General features: G+C 39.5%; 1 protein-coding gene across 1 annotated transcript in view; it reads right to left on the bottom strand.

Moving 5' to 3' along the window:
* LOC106874748 (intersectin-1-like) overlaps positions 1-22635 on the bottom strand; it is a 195361-nt gene that overhangs the window by 26388 nt on the left and 146338 nt on the right. Inside the window, exons 28-34 of the mRNA XM_052974532.1 lie at positions 22378-22496; positions 15813-15919; positions 13266-13338; positions 3881-3988; positions 3245-3343; positions 1942-2109; positions 458-529 (exon numbers count right to left, since the gene is read on the bottom strand). Coding sequence (XP_052830492.1) covers positions 458-529; positions 1942-2109; positions 3245-3343; positions 3881-3988; positions 13266-13338; positions 15813-15919; positions 22378-22496 — 746 coding nt within the window. The remainder of the gene's footprint in view (positions 1-457; positions 530-1941; positions 2110-3244; positions 3344-3880; positions 3989-13265; positions 13339-15812; positions 15920-22377; positions 22497-22635) is intronic.

Raw genomic sequence — 22635 nt, 5'->3', positions numbered from 1 at the left:
TATATATATATATATATATATATATATATATATATGTATATATATATATATATGACGGGCTTCTTTCAGTTTCTGTCTACCAAATCCACTCACAAGGCTTTGGTCAGCCCGAGGCTATAGTAAAAGACACAGTGGGACTAAACTCGGTACCATGTGGTTGGTAAGCAAGCTACTTACCACACAGCCACTCCATATATCATCATCGTCATCATCATCATTTAATGTCCGCCTTCCATGCTGGCATGTGTGGACAGTTTGACAGGAGTGGCCGGGCAAAAGACTGCACCATACTTCTGTGTCTGTTTTCATATGGTTTTTATGACTGGATGCCCTTCCTAATATCAACCACATACATACACACACACACATAAAATATGCATACACGGACATATGCACATACACACACACACACACATTTACAAAGCTAAGTCAGAGAAGTTAACATCAGAGTGCTTACCTTGTATAAAGTACCAGAGTGTAAGAATTTTCTTGGTCCCAGACAATTGGTGACAGAATTAAAAGTTAATTTCTGCAAAAGAAAAGAAACATTGGAAGTTATAAAGACGAGAATCCAACTTATTAAAAGTTGATATTGAGGAACAAGTGAGGAACAATAATATAAACATGTGTGTGTGTGTGTGTGTGTGAGAGAGAGAAAGAGAGAGTGCGTTTGTGTGTAGATTTGTCTAATTTTCTCTTTTTCTCCTCTCTCTCTTATCCTACATAGACACACATATATACATGCATGTGTGTAAGTAAGTGTATATGTGCATGTGCGCATATATATATATATAGGAAGGAAGGAAGGAAGGAAGGAAGGAAAAGAAAGAAAGAAAGAAAAGAAGGAAGGAAAGGAATGAAAGAAAGGAAGCATGCAAAGGAAGAAAAAGAAAGAAAAAAGAACGGAAAGGAAGAAAAGAAAGGAAGCAAGCAAAGAAAGAAAGAAAGAAAGAAAGAAAGAAAAAAGAAAGAAAGAAAGAAGATAGAAATAAAGAAAGGAAGGAAGAAAGAAAGAAAGGAAGAAAGAAAGAAAGAAATAAAGAAGAAAGAAAAAAAGAAAGGAAGAAAGAAAAAAGAAAGAAAGAAAGAAAGAAAGAAAGAAAGAAAGAAAGGAAAGAGAGAGAGAGATAATACTACTGCAGGTGGGTCTAAGAACTGGCCAGCAATATAAACAGGTTTAATGTTTTTAAGACTATAAATAATGCTTCAAGTACTCTTCAGTGAAATTTGCATTGGACGAAGAATATCTTCAACAAGGAAATGGATAAAGTATCAAAAGAAAAAAACAAAATAATGATAGAAAAAACAGAGTATCAAATAAGTTTGCTAAATAACTGATAAGATTAGATAAAGAAGCTAATAAGATAAAGCATACAAGATATCGTTCCTGTCTCGTAGATATTATGAATTATATCATCATCATCGTTTAACGTCCGCTTTCCATGCTAGCATGGGTTGGACGATTTGACTGAGGACTGGTGAAACCAGATGGTTGCACCAGGCTCCAATCTGATCTGGCAGAGTTTCTACAGCTGGATGCCCTTCCTAATGTCAACCACTCAGAGAGTGTAGTGGGTGCTTTTACGTGCCACCAGTCCTTTTGGATGATGATAATAATAATAATAATTGTCTCTAACATAAGCACAAGGCAAGCAATTTTTGATAGCAGGGTTAATTAATTTTATTGACCCCAATACTCGACTGGTACTTTATCAACTCTGGAAGGATAAGATGCAAAATTGACTTTGGTGGGATTTGAACTGACATCATAAAGAGTCAAAACAAACATTGAACTCAGAACATTAGGGTGAGCTTATTGCTGAGCCACATAGACCACTGCATGAACTTACACCGTTTCAAACTGGATTCCCTTCCTCCCATGTTAAGTGACTTACTGTAAAATTAAAAGAAAAAAGACTGAAATGAGGTGAAAGTACGTACTTCATCCAAACCTTCACAGAGTACATTCTGCTGGATCCATTCTAGATCGTTGGAGTTTTCCTTCTCTCGCACTCCTTCATTCACTTGGCTACATAGTTCTTCAGCTTTTGCTAAGGCATCGACCAGATGCAAATGGTCAGGGTGATCTTCTGGGGTGTGTTTCAAAATCTAATCAAAACAATAAAAAAACATTAGACATGATTAGACAATGTATAATCTCTAGTATCATCATGAAATGTCCATATTTCATGCTAACATAGATTGAACACTTTGACAGGATTCAATGCGTCCAAGGACCACATTGTGCTCCAGTATATGCTTTGGCGTGGTTTCTACAGCTGGTCACACTTTTTAACACCAGCCACTTTATAGCACGGACTGGGTGCTTTTTCTATGCCACCTGCACTATTGATGTCACCATGCAGCTTGCAGGACTACAAACCCTGGGCAAGGTAAGCAAGTCAGCTCCATGCTTCTATGAGAAGCTGGGGGAGCAGAGCAGGTTCTTGTAGAGGGATCAATATGGCTACTCAGATTTAGTAGGGGAAAGTGGAGAGAGAGAAAGAGAAAACGATCAGTAGGAACTGCAAGAGATAGAAAAAGGAGGACACCCCAAAACTGAGCAAGATGTCAAGATGGTGTGAGGGTGGTTGCTATGGCATTGAGGTAGATCTGGCCACCCCTGTTAATTGGGGACAAAACCCGGATTTAAAACACTGGATGATGATGATGATGATGATGAGGTGCTAGGGGGCCCCACAAAGCGCAAGGTGAGTAGTGGGTGGGTTTGGCTTGCAAGATTGTACAGGAAGGAGAATGAAGGTATGAGGAGGCAATCTACCAAAACGGGTGAGGCTGAGGGGTGGATAAACAAAGGACCATGAGTTAGGGAAGCTATGATACAGGGTTCTTTTAACACAGACACAGGACATTAAATGTTTTGAGGGAAGGAAGAATCTAGCAGATTCTTTTATTTTTTACTTGCTTCAATCATTGGACTGCCCTGCTGGGGCACCACCTTAACAGGTATAGTTGTGTGGATATGGAGTTTAGTTCAAAACTGCATTGTTCCCTCTAAAAAAGCACCAATCCAAACTCAGGGTTAGTACCGTTCTTTATCATCCCCTAAAAATACAAGCAGCCCCAGTACTTATTTTAAAAGTTTGGTGCAGTAAAAGTGATGTGCATTATCTCTTCTTCCTGAATTAAACCATGCAAAAAAAAAAAAAAAAAAAAGAAGACACATTCCAGCCTTGACCTGACAGGTAAATAAACTGGCTGCCTCGTTAAGATGATGACTTACCTTTTTAAGGAGAAGGGGATACCGAGTTATTCGCTGCATGGGTTTCAGAAGGAAACTACTTAATGGCATTCCTTGACATCGAGGATCTGTGACACATTGCTGTTAACAACAAAAACACAAAGAGAAACAAAACAGTTAATAGATGTAGTGAGAAGCAGGAATCAATGAATACTTAATATTTATTGAATGCTGCAACTGCTTATGCACATAAAACCTTAACAGTGGTGTGGCAAATGTGTGTGTGTGTATGGGTGCATTTTAGAAAGACAAAATGAAGAAGCAAAACATGTAGTATCACTTTAGAGTGTGTAATTCATAATTCAAACATAATTGAGGAGTAGTGAGAGTAAGTAAAGGATTAAGAAATAATGCATAAAGTTCTTCCATGAAAACCTATCTGACCATTAGGAAATGTTACCTTCCTTGGAAACAGGTAAGGGTTGGCAAGAGGAAGGCATCCAGTCATAGAAAATCTGTATCAGTAAACTGCATCCAAACAATACAAACATGGAAAAGAGAACATTAAAACGGCAACGATGATGACGGTGATGATGATGATGATGATATTGATGATGATGAGTATGGTAATGATGATGGTGATGGTGATGATGAACTAACACAAATGTTGGTGCTTACTTTATGAACTTCAACAAATTCTGGAACATCTTCTGTTTTCCGTTGCAAAAGAGACCCTGCATTTAACTGGCAACTGCAGAATCTTATGTAAGGTGATAAATGAGGCAGCTGAAAAGAAAGCATGGTTATATTGTAGTAGGGGACACAATTTTAATTCATTTATATATATATATATATATATATATATATATATAGGTACATTCATATATATATATTTAATTCATTCATACACACACATGTTAGAAGTAAATAGACACCCCATAAAACATCGTTTTCTGTTTATTCTATCTTGTAAAGGTTTATATTTCTTATTAATTGACATTTTTATGTTTCAGGTTCTACATGTGGCTGTTTCATCATGCCATGTACAAAAGAAGCCTTGAAACTGACTGAATTTCAAAGAGGCCGTATTATGGGTCATTCTGAAGGTGGACATAACAAAATCGCAGAAAACCATGGGACCCCACTTTCTACAGTTAATAAAGTGACTGTGCAATTCCCCAGAGTGGGGAAGGAGTCCACATCACGTTGTCCAGATCAACCAGGGCCCTCTGACAGGACCCTTCTCTTTGTTATGAGAAGTGTGGAGGATAATCCTCGTTGCAAGGTCTCTGACATAGCAGAGCAAGTTGATGTCAGTCCCAGAACAGCTGTCAGGTTTCTCCATAAACTTGGTTACTATGGCAGAGCAGGAAGAAGGAAGCCACTTCTTCAACCAGCCAATATCAAGATTGGGCCAGTGAGATGGTGGAGAGGCCATGAGCATTTTGGGACACTGTCATATTCTCTAATAAGTTGAGTGTGGGTCTGGAGACTCTGTGACCAAGAATTTGATGTGAAAAGATTGCAACCAGCAATGAAATACAGCAGCTATTCTGTGATGGTCTGGGGAACAATTTGGAGCAATGGTTGATCAGAGCTGGTGGAATGTGAGGGTATGATAAACTCAAATAAATATGTGTCCATATTGCAGAAAAAATATGAGCAACAAGACGAAACAGTTTGAGCTGACGCTTCAAAATCACTCAAGTAACAGGACACATCCCAGTTTCTGAGTATAGGGATTGGTTGGATAAAAAAATCTGACCAATGGTAACCCATAATCTTGTGAAGTATCTTGGTACCAAAGGAGTTCAGGTGATCCTAGACAGTGTTAGTTGACCGCATGCCACATGGCCACAGTGGATAAGGAAATATCTCGTGGAAATGCAGACCGACTGGGACACAGCTCAGAAGGTCTATCAGGACAACACAAGAAAATACAAACAAATGATGGACGCAGCAGTGCCCTGCAATGACATATGCCCCCATACCTGACCTAACATACAAACACTGATGAGTATTTTTTGTTATGTGCCCTTTTAAAGCCTAGTCAGGCTCATGGGCCCAGTTTCCCGGTTTCTATGGCGTATGTGTTCCCCCCAGCTGGACGGAGCGCCAGTCCATCGCAGCATTACCCAAGAAACAGGAAGAAAGAGTGAGAGAAAGTTGGGGTGAAAGAGTACAACAGAGGTGGGCCCCCCCCCTGCCGGAGCCTCGTGGAGCTTTAGGTGTTTTCGCTCAATAAACACACACAACGCCCGGTCTGGGAATCGAAATCGCGATCCTCCGACCACGTGTTCGCTGCCCTACCCACTGGGCCATTGCGCCTCCGCACTGATGAGTATGGTTAACTGTAAAGTCCATAGCACAAAAGCTCTAGATACAAGGATAAAATCCTGTTTATGCACATGGAATTTTTATATATATATGTATGTACCTTCTTTCTAGAAATCTACAAAAAAAAAAAAACTAAAAAGAAATATTCTTGATAAAAGCTGAAGAACAAAAGAAAAACTTTAGTCAAGATGAGAATGACATTGTTTTAAATAAGATGAAGACAGAACAGAGAGAAAGGAGAGGAATGGAAGGAGGAGGAGAAGGGCTCAGAGGAGACATTTCAATGTTTCTAAACCTGAGAGAGAGAGTGGTAGGAAGAGAAGTAACCGATCAGAGCACTAGACTAGGTTCTTGTTCTTCAAATTGTTTTGTGAAACTTTAATCATCTTAATGGATTATCTTGGTTGAACATATTACAACCGCTTCATTAAAACCGTCTTTGCCGCAATCTAATAATAATACACCAGAATTGGATTAGAATGGCAAATTATGATATGATGAGCAAGCGTCTTTGTCTGCTGCTGCTGCTGCTGTTGGTGTTGTCTAAGCTACAGGTCAATATATATCAAGAGCATTCCAGCTGTGGCCTTCCTGTCTTTGTAAGGAGGATGTTAGTTGGCACTCCGTCGCTTACGGCGACGAGGGTTCCAGTTGATCCGATCAACGGAACAGCCTGCTCGTGAAATTAACGTGCAAGTGGCTGAGTACTCCACAGACACGTGTACCCCTTAACGTAGTTCTCGGGGATATTCAGCGTGACACAGAGTGTGACAAGGCTGGCCCTTTGAATTACAGGTACAACAGAAACAGGAAGAAAGAGTGAGAGAAAGTTGTGGTGGAAGAGTACAGCAGGGTTCGCCACCATCCCCTGCCGGAGCCTCGTGGAGCTTTAGGTGTTTTCGCTCAATAAATACTCACAACGCCCAGTCTGGGAATCGAAACTGCGATCCTACGACCGTGAGTCCGCTGCCCTAACCACTGGGCCATTGCACCTCCAAGGAGGATGTAGGAGCACATTATCTAATGCGTCGGCTGCTATTTCTAGCAATTTGAGCGACCACATGGATCCCCCAATGCTTCACAGTTAGTGTTTACTGCCATGTCAGCCTTGATTGAGCAAACCTTAAAATCAAGGGCATTCCAACCATGAACATCCCATCTATTTCACAATAGACAGGACTCACTACATTACTGAATGTGTCCTTCTTTTTAAAGCTAAGATGACAAGATGCGATTCGAGAGACATTTGGCTGCTTTTTCTAGCAGATTGTATAATTATGTTGTATAATCATTAGCTTGTTGTCGTCATTGTTGTTGTTGTTGTTGGTGGTAGTGGTGGTAGTGGTGGTAGTGGTGGTGGTGGTGGTGGTGGTAATACTATTATTGTCAGTGTTCTCATAGTTGTTACTGTTGTTGTTATTGTTAAGGATGTCATTGTTGCTGTTCGTGAGTTTGGTGTTGTTGTTGTTGTTGTTGTTGATGCGGTTGTGGATGCTATTAATCTTATTGTTGTTCTTCTTCTTATCAATGCTTATGATGACGGTGGTGTTGTCGACAGAAGCAGTCACCATAGAGCTGTTGTGGTATTTGGCCATGTAGGTGGTGGTGGTGGCAGTTGCCATAGAAGTGGTGGTGGTAGTGGTGGTGATAGTGGATGTTCTAAAAATTTCATCTTTTTCACAATAATGCTCAGTGGTATTTTGTGATGGATGTAAAATAAACTCTGTTCTGTCTGGTACAATAAACTTGACATTTCACTGACAATAGCAGTGAGCATGCAGGTGAGGGATGAGGAGGAATAAGAGGAGGAGGAATAAGACAAGGAGGAATAAGAGGAGGAGGAGGAGGAACAAGAGGAGGAGGAGGAACAAGAGGAGGAGGAGGAACAAGAGGAGGAGGAGGAACAAGAGGAGGAGGAGGAACAAGAGGAGGAGGAGGAACAAGAGGAGGAGGAGGAGGAGGAGGAGGAGGAGGAGGGATAGTGGTGCAAGGAGTGAGAGGGTGAGAGGTGAGTGAGAAAATAGAAGGAAGAATATTGGATAAATTTGGTTTTGTTTCTGGTAATTGTAAAACAGCAGGAAGAGAGACAAACAGACAGACAGAAACATAGCTAGACATATGTATAGTTGGATACAAAGGTAGAAAAATGGATGGATGGATTGATGGATGGATGGATTGATGGATGGATGGATTGATGGATGGATGGAGGGAGAAAGAGTGAGAGGCAGACAGACAGACGTTTACATAGGTAGAGATAGACAGATAGTTAGACATATGCATAGTTGGACACAAAGGTAGAAAAATGGATGGATGAATGGATAGGTAGTGGGGTAGTTAAATAAAAAGAAAGAAAGAAAAAGGTAGACAAATAGACAGACTGACAGACAAATAGATTGATGGATAGACAAAGACATGCAGACAAGACCGAATTGATAAGTAGATAGATTGATAGATAGATTTATAAATGAACAGATAAACATATAAACAGACTGGTAGACAGATAGACAGATAGATAGATAGACAGGGAGAGAAAGAAAGAGAGAGATAAATGGATGGATAGATAGATAGATAGATGGCTAGATAGATAGATAGATAGATAAATAGATAGATAGATAGATAGATAGATAGGTAGGTAGACAGAGAGACAGAGACAAACTGATAGCCAGTACAATTGACAAACATAGTAAATAGATTGATTGATTGATTGATTGATTGATAGATTATTTCTGATCAAACTTCTGCACTGGTGCCAAGTCTACAATACACTCTGAAGTGAAGGATTCAGTTAAATGACGCCAGCAATATTACGACTTTGCATTTTGTTTTCGCTACGAATGAGTGAGCCATCATGCACATCTGAGAAATTAACCATTGCCATCGTCACTGCTGCTACCCTCATTGTCTTCATCATCATCATCACCAATGTCATCATCATCATCACCAATGTTATCATCATCATCATCCACATCATCTTGATCATCATTAGCAGCAGCAGCAGCAAATCTCAGGCTTTGAATCTTTTGTCATTGATGCTTTGTTCGTTTGATCACTTTTGCTATCTTGAACATCACCATTGTCCTCCTCCTCCTCCTCATCATCATCATCATGGTAAATCTGAAACTTTATAGTTGTATTATAAATTATGATGGTCCTTGTTACGATCCTCACGGCCACCGTTATCTTCATCATCATCACCACCAACATTGTCATCATCATTATCACCATCATCGAGGCTATTGTAGTCATCATCATCATCATATTGTCATCATATTGTAGTCATCATCATCATCATCATATTGTAGTCATCATATTGTCCTCATATTGGAGTCATCATCATCATCATCATATTGTAGTCATCAAATTGTAGTCATCATATTGTCATCATCATCAAAATAATCATAGTCATAGTCATCATCGTCCTCATCACTAATGTCATCATTGTCATCACCATCACCAAAATCACCATCATCACCAATGTTGTCACCATTGTCATCATCATCATCATCAACACCACTATTGTCATCATCATCATCATCAACGTCATCACTGATCCTTTTTGTCATCATTGTCACTTTTGTCGTCATTATCATCATTGTCACGACCGTTTATTGTTATCGCAGCAACGACAGAAACTGAAGATTTTGTTTGTGATTCTGATCTAATATCCATTATATCCTACAGCGCCGATTACAGGAATATTGATTTCGTTGTCTCACTGTTGTTCTTCTTGCAGTTGTTATTCTGCTATTCTTGTATTTATTGATCTTCTCACCTCAATAGTTTGTTTAATCTTTGTATATGACATAAACACACAACTGTGCTGTTTCCAATGCATTTAAACACTGAACTGATCAATAGCGAAAGGAAATGAAATGAACTAACACACATCTTTCATAAAGGTCATTTTCCGTTGAACCACTGTCAAGGCCTGACTTCAGCCACAGTGAGGACCTATATTTGAGCCAAGGTGAAGGTCTTTACCAGAGACAAAGTAAGGGAGGTTTTATTTGAGACAAGATGGGATGGGGAGATTTACTTGAGGCCAGTTAGGAGGTTTTTACTAGAGGTAAAGTACAAGTTTCTACATGAGCCAAAGAAAGGAGCAGTCACTTGAGCCAAGAGATGAGACTCAGACTAGAGGCCAAGTATAAGTCTTTACATGAGCCAAGGTGGGTGCCTTGACTTGAGCTAAAGCAGGTACCACTACATGAGTCAAAGAGGGAGATTTCACTTGAGCCAAAGTAGGAGTCTATACTAGAGCTAAAGCAGGAGTTTTTACATGAGCCAGAGTGAGAGTTTTAACTCTACATGAGTCAAACTAGAAGCATCATCATCATTGTTGTTGTTGTCATTTAACGTCTGCTTTCCATGCTGGTATGGGTTAGACGGTTTGACTGAGGACTGGCAAGCCAGAAGGCTGTACCAGGCTTCAATCTGAACTGGTAACCTTAGAATCACTATGAATGAAAAACACATTAGACAATGTAGTCCTAGATATACTATGCCTGAAGAAATAGTCGACAATGTAGTCCTTGATGTCATCATCATCATCGTTTAACATCTATTTTCCATGCTGGCATGGGTTGGATGGTTTGACTGAGGTCTGGAAAGTCAGCTGTTGCACCAGGCTCCAATCTGATCTGGCAATGTTTCTACAGCTGGATGCCCTTCCTAACGCCAACCACTCTGAGAGTGTAGTGGGTGCTTTTTACATGCCACTGGCACAGGAGCCAATTAGGTGGACCTGGCATCGATCACGTTTGAATAGTGCTTTTTACGTCCCACTGGCATGGGAGCCAGTCAGGGGACACTGGCATCAGCCATGTTCAGATGGTGCTTTTTACGTGCCACCAGCATGGGAGCCAGTCAGGCGGACTCATATCAGAAAAAAGAAATGGGAGGTCAAAGTAGAAGACTTTTGATCTTAAATCTGCTTATTCTGGATTGACCTGGGGCTAAACAATGATAGCAGCAACAACTAAAAGACTATGCTTTGGTGAATAACAGCATGATGGGAAGCAATGAAGATGTACAGTGTTCTGGACTTCATATAATAAATTTCTTATATCAGACATCCTGTATGGGTCTGTTGGTTTTTTTTTTTTTGTTTCTGTTTTTTTTCTCTCCTTTATCATATTAGTGTCGCTTAGAAAGACCTGCAAATTTATAGTTCTGAATCTTCATGGGTGAATGGTTATTGACAGAGTGAGCAGACAACTGTGGAACAAAAAAAAAATGATTGACCACAGCAGTATATGCAGTCAGAAAATTCTTCATCCAATCTAAGACAGCATGGGAAAATGAATGCAGAACAGTAACACCATGCACACATAGCCGTATGCACAGTTACAATAATAGTTGCAAGGAGGAGGAGGAGGAGGGGAAAGGTGGTGGTGGTGATGTAGGAGGAGGTGGTGGTGTAAGAGAAAAAGGAGGAGAAAAAAGTGAAGGTGAAGGAGGAGATAGAGAAGGTGAAGAAGAAAAAGAAGAGAAGAAAGGAGAATGAAGAAGAAAAAGAAGAGAGGGAAGAAACGTAAAAGAAGAAGAAAGAGAAGGAAGAGGAGAAAAAGAAGAAGAGGAAGGAGGAGGTAAAGAATTTCAAATACCATCAAGGCTGACTTTCATCCTGTTGGGTTTGATAAACTAAGTACCAGTTATGCACTGAGGTCAATATAACCAACTACACCCCTCCCTCAAAATTTCAGGTCTTGTGCCTTTCATAGAAAGGATTATTATTATTATTATTATTATTGAGTGAGAGAGCAGTGCATGCCATCAAAGTGACACTGGGGTACAAATATACGAAGCCCATTATACCCATCATGACTACCCGTCTGATTAGGGTACACCAGGCACATGCATCACAACCATATGTGCATGACATGGTGATCTATCAAGATAAACTGTGCATGACCTTCGGGTCAAGTAGCCCATCCCGCTCAAAAGGTCCCTGAATAAGGTTTGTTTAAGGATGTTGAGCAAAACATCCATGGTTCCAAAGGTGAATTATTCAAACCCCAAAGAATTCCTCTCAACACATGGCTATGATGCTCCCCCACTACTTCTGTGCATGATCAGAGATGCACATATCGTCAGCGACCAAGGGACATGCTCAACTGGTTAAGGTCAAACAACTATTATTATTATTATTATTATTATTATTGTTATTGTTATTTCATTGTGAATGACACTTTATGCAAGTTGTGTATTATTTGCAGAAATAAAACAATCCCAAAAGATCAAGAAAACTACAGAATGTAAAATTATGGACCATATACAATGGCCCAAAACCTTGTAAGTGAAATCCATTTGAAAGAAGCTCTGTTGGGGCTTACGAAAGGGGTCATTTCTGTTCTTGAAATGGAAATTTAAACTATTTCTTTGTTTGATAACACCATCCAACCCTTTAATTGGCTGCCCTTAATGGACTTCAACTCGTTGCAAGCATTCAGATCAGGGCTGGAGTCTACCTTCTTTCCTCCAGTCATGGAACCCCTGGAAAGGATCACTGGCATTACTGATCATCTGGCTTAGCCATTGGAAATGAACAAATAAATGAATAAATAGATAAGTAAATCAATAGATAAATAAATAAAGATAGATAAATAAATAAATAGATAGATAAATAAATATATAATGATTATGATATGATGATGATTGACGAAATGAGGACCGTGTCACTAATGATGACACTAATAATGGTAAAGATGATGATGACAATGATGGTGGTGGTGGTGGTGGTGTTGGAGGTGGTGGTGGAGGTGGTTGTGGAGGTAGTGGAGCTGGCGCTGATTTCAATGGAGATGATGATGAAGATGATAATGGTGACGGTGCTGATGATGATGACGACAGCAATGACAATGATGAGGCTCATGATGATCATGGTGATGGTGGTGATGGTGATGACAATGACGTTGATGATGACAGCGATGCAGCTAAGCCAGATAACTTAGATGACGTCACTGATGACAGCGTTGAAAAACAATTAGGATAGTGTCAGTAATGATGACAATGATTATGATTATCACAGGAAAGACGATTGTGATGACGTCAACGATGGTGATAATGATGGGGGGGGGGTTGCACTACTGCTGCTGTAGCTGATGATGATGATGATGACAATAAAGCAGTTAAATGATAACTTATATGATGATGATAGTGATGATTATAAATAATCATCATCGTCATCATTATCATCATCTTGCTGATGATCAGTATTATGATGGTGATGACGAAGATGATGATGATGATAATAATAATTATGATCAGTTCAGTAATGATGACGATGATGACGATGAAGCTGATATCGATGTGCAATAATGATATCAATGGTAATGACATTTATAATGTTGGTGATGACAATGACGACGACAGCCGTCATCACCATGATTAGAATGGAGATGACGACGATGACGACGATGACGATGACGATGACGACAACGACGACGATGATCAAGATGTTGCAGCTGATGTGCAATAACGATGTGAACGGCAATGATGGTGATTGTGATGACGATGATGGTGATGGTGATGGTAGTGGTGGTGAGGATAATGATGACGGCAACGGTGGTGATGATGATGATGATGATGATGATGGTGATGATGATGATGATCAAGTTGTTGCAGCTGACGTGCAATAATGATGATGGCAGCGACAACGATGATGACGATGATGATGATGACGAAGATGATGATGATGACGGCAACAACAATAATCAATACTAACATTTTCACACAGGATGTCTCCTATTGTTTGAATGGATTTACTCTTCCCACAAGTCTTTCGCACTCTCATTGCACTGTAAAGGAAGAAGAGACAGTTTGTTTTGTTGTTTTTGTTTTTTTGTTTTTTTATTATTATTTTTTTTTTTTTATTACATGACAACAACAATAATTACAACGGCAGTAGCAACAATAACAATAACAACAACAACAACAAAAAACAGCAGAAAACAAACAACAACAATTTTTTTTTTTTTTAAAAAGAAAATAAAATGAAATATAAAATTTAAAATATAAATGGATCAGAAATATTTCAACAATTGAACCAATGAATAAAGAGATAATTAAAACAGAAAAGAAAAAAACAAAAACCCATCAATTAACATAGTAAACAGACTTCGTTAATAAGATCACTGGGCCCCTGCTTTCATAATTTTACCTATCTTTTGCGACCTCTCATCTCTAAGAATAAAGTTGACCCCCATCCCAACCCCCGCCAACCTTGTATGATGGCCTCACTGTAGAACCAAACGAGGTGAGTCCAAGGTGGCCAATGCAGGTCACATGATGGTATCAGTTTGGTAGCAACATCAATTTCCAATCTGAATTCCTAAGACGTGTTTGTGTGTGTGTGTGTGTGTGTGTGTGTGTGTGTGTGTGTGTGTGTGTGTGTGTGTGTGTGTGTGTGTGTGTGTGTGTGTGTGTGCTTGAGTAGGTTTGTCTCTTTGCCTTGGCATCACATGATAGTTGTAAACAAGTGTCACTGTCATACAAGCAGTGTCGTTCGTTTCCAAATCTTCCACAGAAACATGTCTGGCCCTGGGGGAAAATGTCAACTTGCTTGGAAACGGGTAAGGGTTGGTGACAGGAAGAGCATCCCGCTGAAGAAAATCTGCCTCAACAAATTCCACCTGTTCCATGCCAGAATGGAAAGGTAGATGCCAAAGTGATGATGTCAGTTCAGCGACCCTGCATCTACAGCAGATCAGTACTAGTTCTCCTCCTCCTCCCCCTCATCATCATCATCATCGTCGTAGTCGTCATCATCATTATCACTTATGGGTCATGTCACAATTATTTTCGTTTTCATCATTACTGACACTGATGTCCCCTTAAATAGTGGGGGTCTATAGAGCTCCCTCTTTCCCTTTCACTCAGAGCCAGGTCCCTACTTGTCCCAAAGCTATGCTACCTCTCTTCTACAATGGTGCTCTGGGAATCTGCGACTGGTCGTTATTATCTGTTATTATCATGATATTATTGTCATCATCATCATCATCATCATCATCATCATCAACCTCCCTGTGTTGTCCTTTCTTTTACTCAATAACACCATCATTGCATAACTCATTACAATATCACATGACACATTACATCACCATCACATGACTTATTCCATTAACACCATCATGTTTTGCATTCCAACAACACATTCCACCACAGCCACCACCACAACCACCACAACCACCACCACCACAACCACCACCACCACCACCACCATCATCATCGTTGTCATCATCTTCTTCTTCACCATCACCGTCATCACATGACACATTCCAATTTCTCTTGGATACTTATAATCCAGAGATAATCCATGTTTCAATGAGTCTTCGTGATTCAGAGTACAGATTAGCTCATATTTTACAAAGGTGAAGGAGGGAGGAATTGATAGAAACAGAGACACTGGTCCATAAATAAGTTTATTATTTGGTTGTTTAACTCTAGTCTTATAATATTTTGGGATAGTATTTCCAGCTATCATTTTGTTATTTCTCTTGTGTTGTTAAAATACAAGCTTGGTATAAAAGATGGGCTACAGCAAATATTTTGCTTAATACCACAGATTTGCTTGTCAGTTGCTTGACCTTAACTAGTTGAGCATGTCCCTTAGTGGCTGACGATATGTGCATCTCTGATCATGAGCAGAAGTAGTAGGGGAGCATCATAGCCATGTGCTGAGAGGAATTCTTTGGGGTTTGAATAATTCACCTTTGGAAACATGGGTGTTTTGCCCAACATCCTTAAGCAAACCTTTACCAGTTCTAGTCAAACCATCCGACCCCTGCCAGCATGAAGGCAGATGTTAAATAATGATGATGATGACAATATGTATGCATGCACACACGTGCACATGCACACATGCACGTACATACATGGAAAGTTTCTTTTAGTCTCCATCTGCCAAATCCACACACAAGGCCCCAGGTGCCACACAGTGAGACTTGAACCCAAAACTATGTAGTTGGGAAGCAAACTCCTTAACCACACAGCTCTAACTGACGAATGATTATTTTTTTCTTAATTCAAAATATTTATTTCATTACCAAACCTCATAATGTTGTCAAAAGCAAACTTATATTTGACATTTTTCTGAAGTTTTCCTTGTAAATTCTATAGGAATATTTTTTCTAAAAAGTCCCTCCTAATTTTAAGACAATGGAGAGTGATTTGAGGGAGATTTGGCTGCTATCTTTTGCAGATTGAGCAACCACACAGAAGCTAATTTGTTGGCCTATGAAATAATAAGGTAAAATTAGTATTAAGTACTTACGTTATTAGTTTGGTGTTACAAATGATTAAGTCCTGCCAATTTACAAACAATATTTTATCTTCTTCATCACTAAGGACACCGTTTTCTTTAAGTGGTTTACGAAAGACCTGAAACGGCACAAAAAAGAAAGCGTAATTAACCATTAGAAATCCTTACCATCATCATCATCATCATCATCATCGTCGTCGTCATCATCATCATCATTATCACCAACATCATTCTAATGTCCACTTTCCTATGCTTGCATTGGTTGGACACAGTTTGTTGAGTCAAATTTTTTTCAAGTCAGATGCCTTTCCAGTTGCCAACCTTTATCTGTTTTGAAGCAAGGTAGTATTTCCTCTATGTCCAGGCATGCTCTCACAGAATACTGGAAACAAATTACACCACTTGTATAACAGTCACACTCATTTACAACAATTGCAGAATGTCAAGACAAGGAGACACAAACTACACACACTCAGTGTGTATGTTTGTGTCTCCTCACACACACACACACACACATATATATTTCAGTTTCTGCCTACCAAATCCATTCACAAGGTTTTGGTCAGCCTGGGACTTTAGTAGAAAACACTTGCCCAAAGTGCCACTTGAAACCATGTGGTTGGGAAGCAAACTTCTTAACCACAGAGCTACACCCATGCCTACAAACAATTTGATACAATGTGACAAACTGCAAAATACATTGATTTTTCTTAGTTTGAACCTTGAAAGCTTGCGGTAAGAGAGGAGACATTTTTGACATTGGTAAGACTGTGGTAAGAGAGGAGACATTTTTGACATTCAGTGGTTGAGATTAACTCATGAGCCAGAGGTGATGTTCAGAGATGTTTGATGGGGTTACGAACATGCAGGTGGCATTTTTCTGGTTCTGAATGGGATCAGGGATATAGAGGTGATATTTTGTGGTTGTGATGGGGCCAATGACATGGAGGGGACGTTTTGAGGTTGTGATGGGATCAGGGACATAGAAGTGATATTTTGTGGTTGTCATGGGGCCAGTGATATGGAGGGGACATTTTGAGGTTGTGATGGGATCAGGGACATAGAAGTGATATTTTGTGGTTGTGATGGGGCCAGTAATATGGAGGGAACATTAAAGCATGTATTGGATATTCTTTTTAAACCTTTCTCCCGCGTCTGACCACAGCCGATATCTTCCAGAAAGAAATAAAAACACAACCACCTAATCCTGCTATGATGGTGGTGGCCATGGTGGTAATGATGATGGTGGTGGTGGTGGTGGTGGTGGTGGTGGTGGTGGTGGTAGCAGTAATAATAGTAATGATGAGAGTAATGAGGATAATAGGGGCAAAATGGAGTGATTACTTTGGAAGAGAACCAACTATTTCTGAGTGTCCTGGAAAAGCGGGCTAGATGTAGAAAAGAAAATGATAAGGAAGGTGATGATGATGATGATGATGATGGTGGTGGTGGTGGTGGTGGTGATGGCAATGATATGTTATAGTAATGAAGATGGAGAAGAGCAGAGGAGGGGGATCGTCACCACCATGACAGTGATCATGAGGATTAATATTACGATGATGATAATGTGATCATGATAATTATGATGATGATGATAATGAAGATGATGATGATGATGACACTGTTGATAGGAGCTGTGATGAATACAACAGTGGTGGTGTTGACGACGACGACGACGACACAATGATGATGATACGAAGGGACAAAGACAGTAATAGTGACGGTCATGATGACAATTACAATGACGACGATGATGATGACGATGATGTGATCATGATAATTATGATGATGATTAGAAGGATGATGATGATAATGATGATGATGATGATGACATTCATGATGCTGATGATGATGATGATGGTTATGAGCATGGAGACCGTGATGACGACACAATTAGATTACGAGATAATTCTGGATAGAGATGATTGCTGGGAGCACAGACTCAGAATTTTACATAAATGCAATTACATTTCTATTGCTGTTATTGTTGTTGTTGTTGTTGTTGTTAGTGGTGGCGGCGTTTGTGTTGTTGTTGTTGTAACCACTGCAATTACTTCTAGTAGTTTTTGTTTACGACTGTTGTTGCAGATGAAAGGCAATGTTATTGTTGCTGCTGCTGCTGCTGTTGTTGTTGTTGTTGTTGTTGTTGTTGTTGTTGTTGTTGTTGTTGTTGTTGTTGTTGCTGCTGCTGCTGCTGCTGTCACTTTGGAAATAACTTGTGCAATCAGATAAGAACATCTGTAGGAGACTGCTTCGGCAAGAAATTTGCTTTGTCAATCCGTGAGGTCATCGTGTCAACATTACCACCACTCGCCATCATCATCATCATCATCATCATCATCATCATCACCATCGTCGTCATCATCGCCATCACCACCGGCTACCACCATGTCTTCTTTTCATTCATTGTCATTTGCATTTTCATCAACATCATTGATATTACTATCATCCCCTTCATCATCATCATCATCATCATCATCGTCATCATCATAGCTGTCATTGTCATGATGTGATCATCATTCTGTTCACTACTAGCATCATCATCATAATTGTCATCACCACAGTTGCCACTGCTCCCACCATCTTTAGCACAACCATTCTACTAAAACTACCCCCTCCACCACAACTACTACTACTATTACATCTACCACCTCCACCACTACTACTACTACAAATACCACCTCTACCACTACTACTACTACTACAACTACCACCTCCACCACTACTACTACTACCTCCACCACTACTACTACCACCTCCACCACTACCACTACTACTACAACCACCACCACTGTCATTATCTTCACCAACTCAATTAAAGAATTCTATCACCAACACAAATATCATAACCAGAATTAAAAGAGCGAACTTCAATGTGGTCGTTCAACCTGCCAGAAACAACAGCTAAATCGTTCTCATATCATACCCTACCATTTTAAACAAGGAATAACATATTGATCAGTGCAAAACACAATCCTGGAGATACAAAACAAAAATGCTGGATGGTCACATCTGGAATGGTTTTGACCATAGCCCTGCTCAATATAAGCTGACATGGAAGTTGAACTACAACATCGCCATCCATACCATCACCACCATTAACAAGGGTGCCTCTACATGGCCAACTGACTGTCTAGAAATAGCAGGTTAATTACTCTCAAATCACATACGTCTGTCTTGGAAGTAAAATGAACATGGCCATGTGGTTAAGAAGCTTGCTTTGCAGCCATGTGGTTTTGGTTTCAGTCCCTTGGGCAAGTGTGAGGAAGGCTGACCAACGCCTTGTGAATGAACTTGGAACTTGCAAACACTAGCAGCAGGAATGATTTTGAAAATTGGATAATCCTGTTAAACAGGGAATACAAAAAATTCTGTAAAGTGGTTGGCGTTAGGAAGAGCATCCAACAGTAAAAATCATGTCAAAACGGACAACTGGAACCGGGGCAACCTAAGCCAGCATGAAAAATGGATGTTAAATGATGATGATGATGATGATGATGATGATGATAGGACCCATGGAGGAGGTGTTTGGGGACTCTATCCCATGACCCTCTCAGGTATAGTAAACGGAAAAAATGGATGGATGGGCTGGTGTATATAAAACTAGTCATACCTAACTTTGCCAATGAAGGCACTTGGCCTGGAGGTTAAGGAGAAATGCTCACAATCATAAGGACACGGGATCAATTCCTGGACTGGGCAGCATACTGCATCCTTGAGCGAGGTGTTTCGCTTCAATTTGCTCCAGTCTGTTCAACTGAAAGTGAGTACCAGCTGAATTACAACCCTCTTCCTCATCCTCTCCCCTCCTGTGCACAATCACACACAATCACACACACACACACTTGTCACATGTTGAATGTTCTGGTAGGTCAAGGGTTGGAAGGTTGAGAGGGAGGGCTTCTACATCTGGTCACAACTACTTAAACGCCTACAACAACACTTACTGAAAGCATGGTACATGCTACCAATTTATTATACTCACTAGCAAATGGCAGCAGTAGCAATTTAGTTTACCCAGCCTTGCCTGAGTTTATTAACACCTAAAATAGATACAATCACATGAATTCACAATGTTGATTCACTCAGAATTGTTGCAACCTAAGGAATTCCAAAGATAGCTCAAATGATGCGTCATAAGAATATACAAACAAACAAACAAACATAGAACCTAAAAGTCACATATGAAGGGGTGCTGAAAAGTTCCTGGCTTTAAGGGTATCACGAAAAGCTTGGTTGGAGACCCAACCTTCCAAGTTCATTTACAAGGTTAGAAAAGCAGAAGGACTGCTGCTGTAGAGGGGAATATGTTGAATAAAATCATAATTAACTTGATCCTCCTGTATTTTCTTTTACCCAAAGCTACGAACCTTTCAACAGTGCCTCATAATCTAGGGCTTTCTCCTTCAAAAGATTTGCTTCTGCAAAATTCCAACTACATATGTGCAAAACTGTGGCCTAAAGCTAGGAACATGTATACACATATGTATACATATATACCTACATATATACATTACATGATGACTGGAACTCAATTTCAAGTAATGTCTTTGCTTGATTGTTTATTTAAATCCTAAGCATTCAGATTATTTTGCCAAATGAAATGTTTATTTATTCCCAGTGTTTTGAATTAATGAAGGTGCCACATAAAAAAGTATTGGTGTGGGTGCTGACGCCACATGAAAATCACTGGTGTTGGTGTCATGTAAAAAGCACTTAGTACATTCGGTGGAATGGTTAGCATCAGGAAGGGCATACAGCCATAGAAACCAAGCCAAAACAGACTATGGAACCTGGTGTGGATCCTGGCTTTACCAGTTCGTTTCAAGCCATCCAACCCATGCCAGCATTGAAAACGGAGATTGAAAGTCGATGATGAGGATGATAGCAATACATTATCTATTAGCTTCAAAATTTAGATGATTTTCTTTCTTTTTCTTTTTACTTGTTTCAGTCATTTGACTGCAGCCATGCTGGAGCACCACCTTTAGTCGAGCAAATCGACCCCAGGACTTATTCTTTGTAAGCCTAGTACTTATTCTATTGGTCTCTTTTTGCCAAACCACTAAGTTATGGGGACATAAACACACCAGCATCGGTTGTCAAGCGATGGTGGGGGGACAAACACAGACACACACACATATATATACATATACATACATATATACGACGGGCTTCTTTCAGTTTCCGTCTACCAAATTCACTCACAAGGCATTGGTTGGCCTGAGGCATAGTAGAAGACACTTGCACAAAGTGCCACGCAGTGGAACTGAACCCAGAACCATGTGGTTGGTAAGCAAGTTACTTACCACACAGCCACTCCTAACCAAATCTGATCAGTTTGGACATAAAACAGGGAAAATATTTGGGCTGGATATGGTTGGTTTAAATGTAAAAGGGTTATTTATGAGCAGCATGGATGTAGCTTTTTAGTCCTGCTTGAAATTTACGCTCTTGTCTATTGATGTAGCAATGATGAGCACCTCCTGCAAGTAGATGTTACAGAATTGTTGAGGAGAATCTTAATATAACATTTCAGTCTGCCTCCTGATATACATTATTTCCTATATTCTCTGCAATTAGAGATTCTGTATAATGCATAGTTAACAATTTTCCTCTCTGTGTGGCTTCTCTGATGGCTCCTAAGGCTTGCCTTAGATATTCCTACACTTGATACATGTTAAATTAGGCTGTGCACCAACATAATCAGGCGACTTCACATCAAGACTCTTATGAACATCTTCCTTGAGCTGTTCACGTTTGATGCAATTTTATTCAAATGCTTTCATATATAAAGTCACTTTTATATATTATTAAGATACTCTGTTGAAATGAATGGAAATAAAATACAAAATAAAAAGAATCAAAATACAAACAAGAAAAAGTTTGTAACATTTGAACTAGACTATATTTGCAGAGGTAAGACCCTGAATCTGGCATAGAAAATAACTAGCTTCTAAAATAGCCATCTATGTACCATACTAAATGTGAATGAACAATTGATAGGCTAATTACTGTGGTATTCATCCTGAGATAATATCTCTTATGGAGGTGTTGTGTTAAAAACAATAAATATCAGAAGGAGATGAAAAATGATTACAGCAGCCAGCAGGAATACCAGATGCATTTCAGCCTTTTGGGGGTGAAATGATATGTGCCTGCAATCAGTTACATGCTTACATGAGAATTAGATGGCTCTGATATAGGAAACAGTGAATACAGCATTCACTGATGTTGAAAATAGCCGCCTGGCTGAATAAAAACCTAGTATATGCAACTGAAGCAGAATTAAATCAAAATAGCTGTCTATGTATCCCATTTAAGTATGATACACTGATGGCTATATTAATTTAATACCTCCTCAGTTGCACATACTGGATTTTTAAAATGTTTAATTTCTTATGTTACACCAGGCAGTATGCTAAGCCTGTCAGCCAAAAAAACACTTTTAGGGAACAGGTGGAGATGTTTTATTTTGCATGGGGTACATGCCCAACCTACCATGAAAAAAGGTGTCCAAGAACCAGGTTGTGTAGAGTTCAACCAGGTGACACAAAGCAATGTCAAAATAATTTACCTGATCCACAATAGACATATCTTGCATATATGATTCTTCTGTAGAAATAAGTTCTTGAATGGCTCTTTGACGCAGCTTCTCTTGAAGTGATGGAGGACCAGTTGAAACAATTTCTTCAGCTGCAAGAAAAACCATGTATTTAATTAATGCAACAGATCTAACTACACACACACACATATATATATACATACATACACACACACTTCTGTGTGTGTATGTATATATATATATATATATATATATATATATATATATACA

The sequence above is a fragment of the Octopus bimaculoides genome, chromosome 18 (assembly GCF_001194135.2).
Source record: "Octopus bimaculoides isolate UCB-OBI-ISO-001 chromosome 18, ASM119413v2, whole genome shotgun sequence".
NCBI lineage: Eukaryota > Metazoa > Mollusca > Cephalopoda > Octopoda > Octopodidae > Octopus > Octopus bimaculoides.
This window is presented reverse-complemented; position numbering and strand designations above follow the sequence as displayed.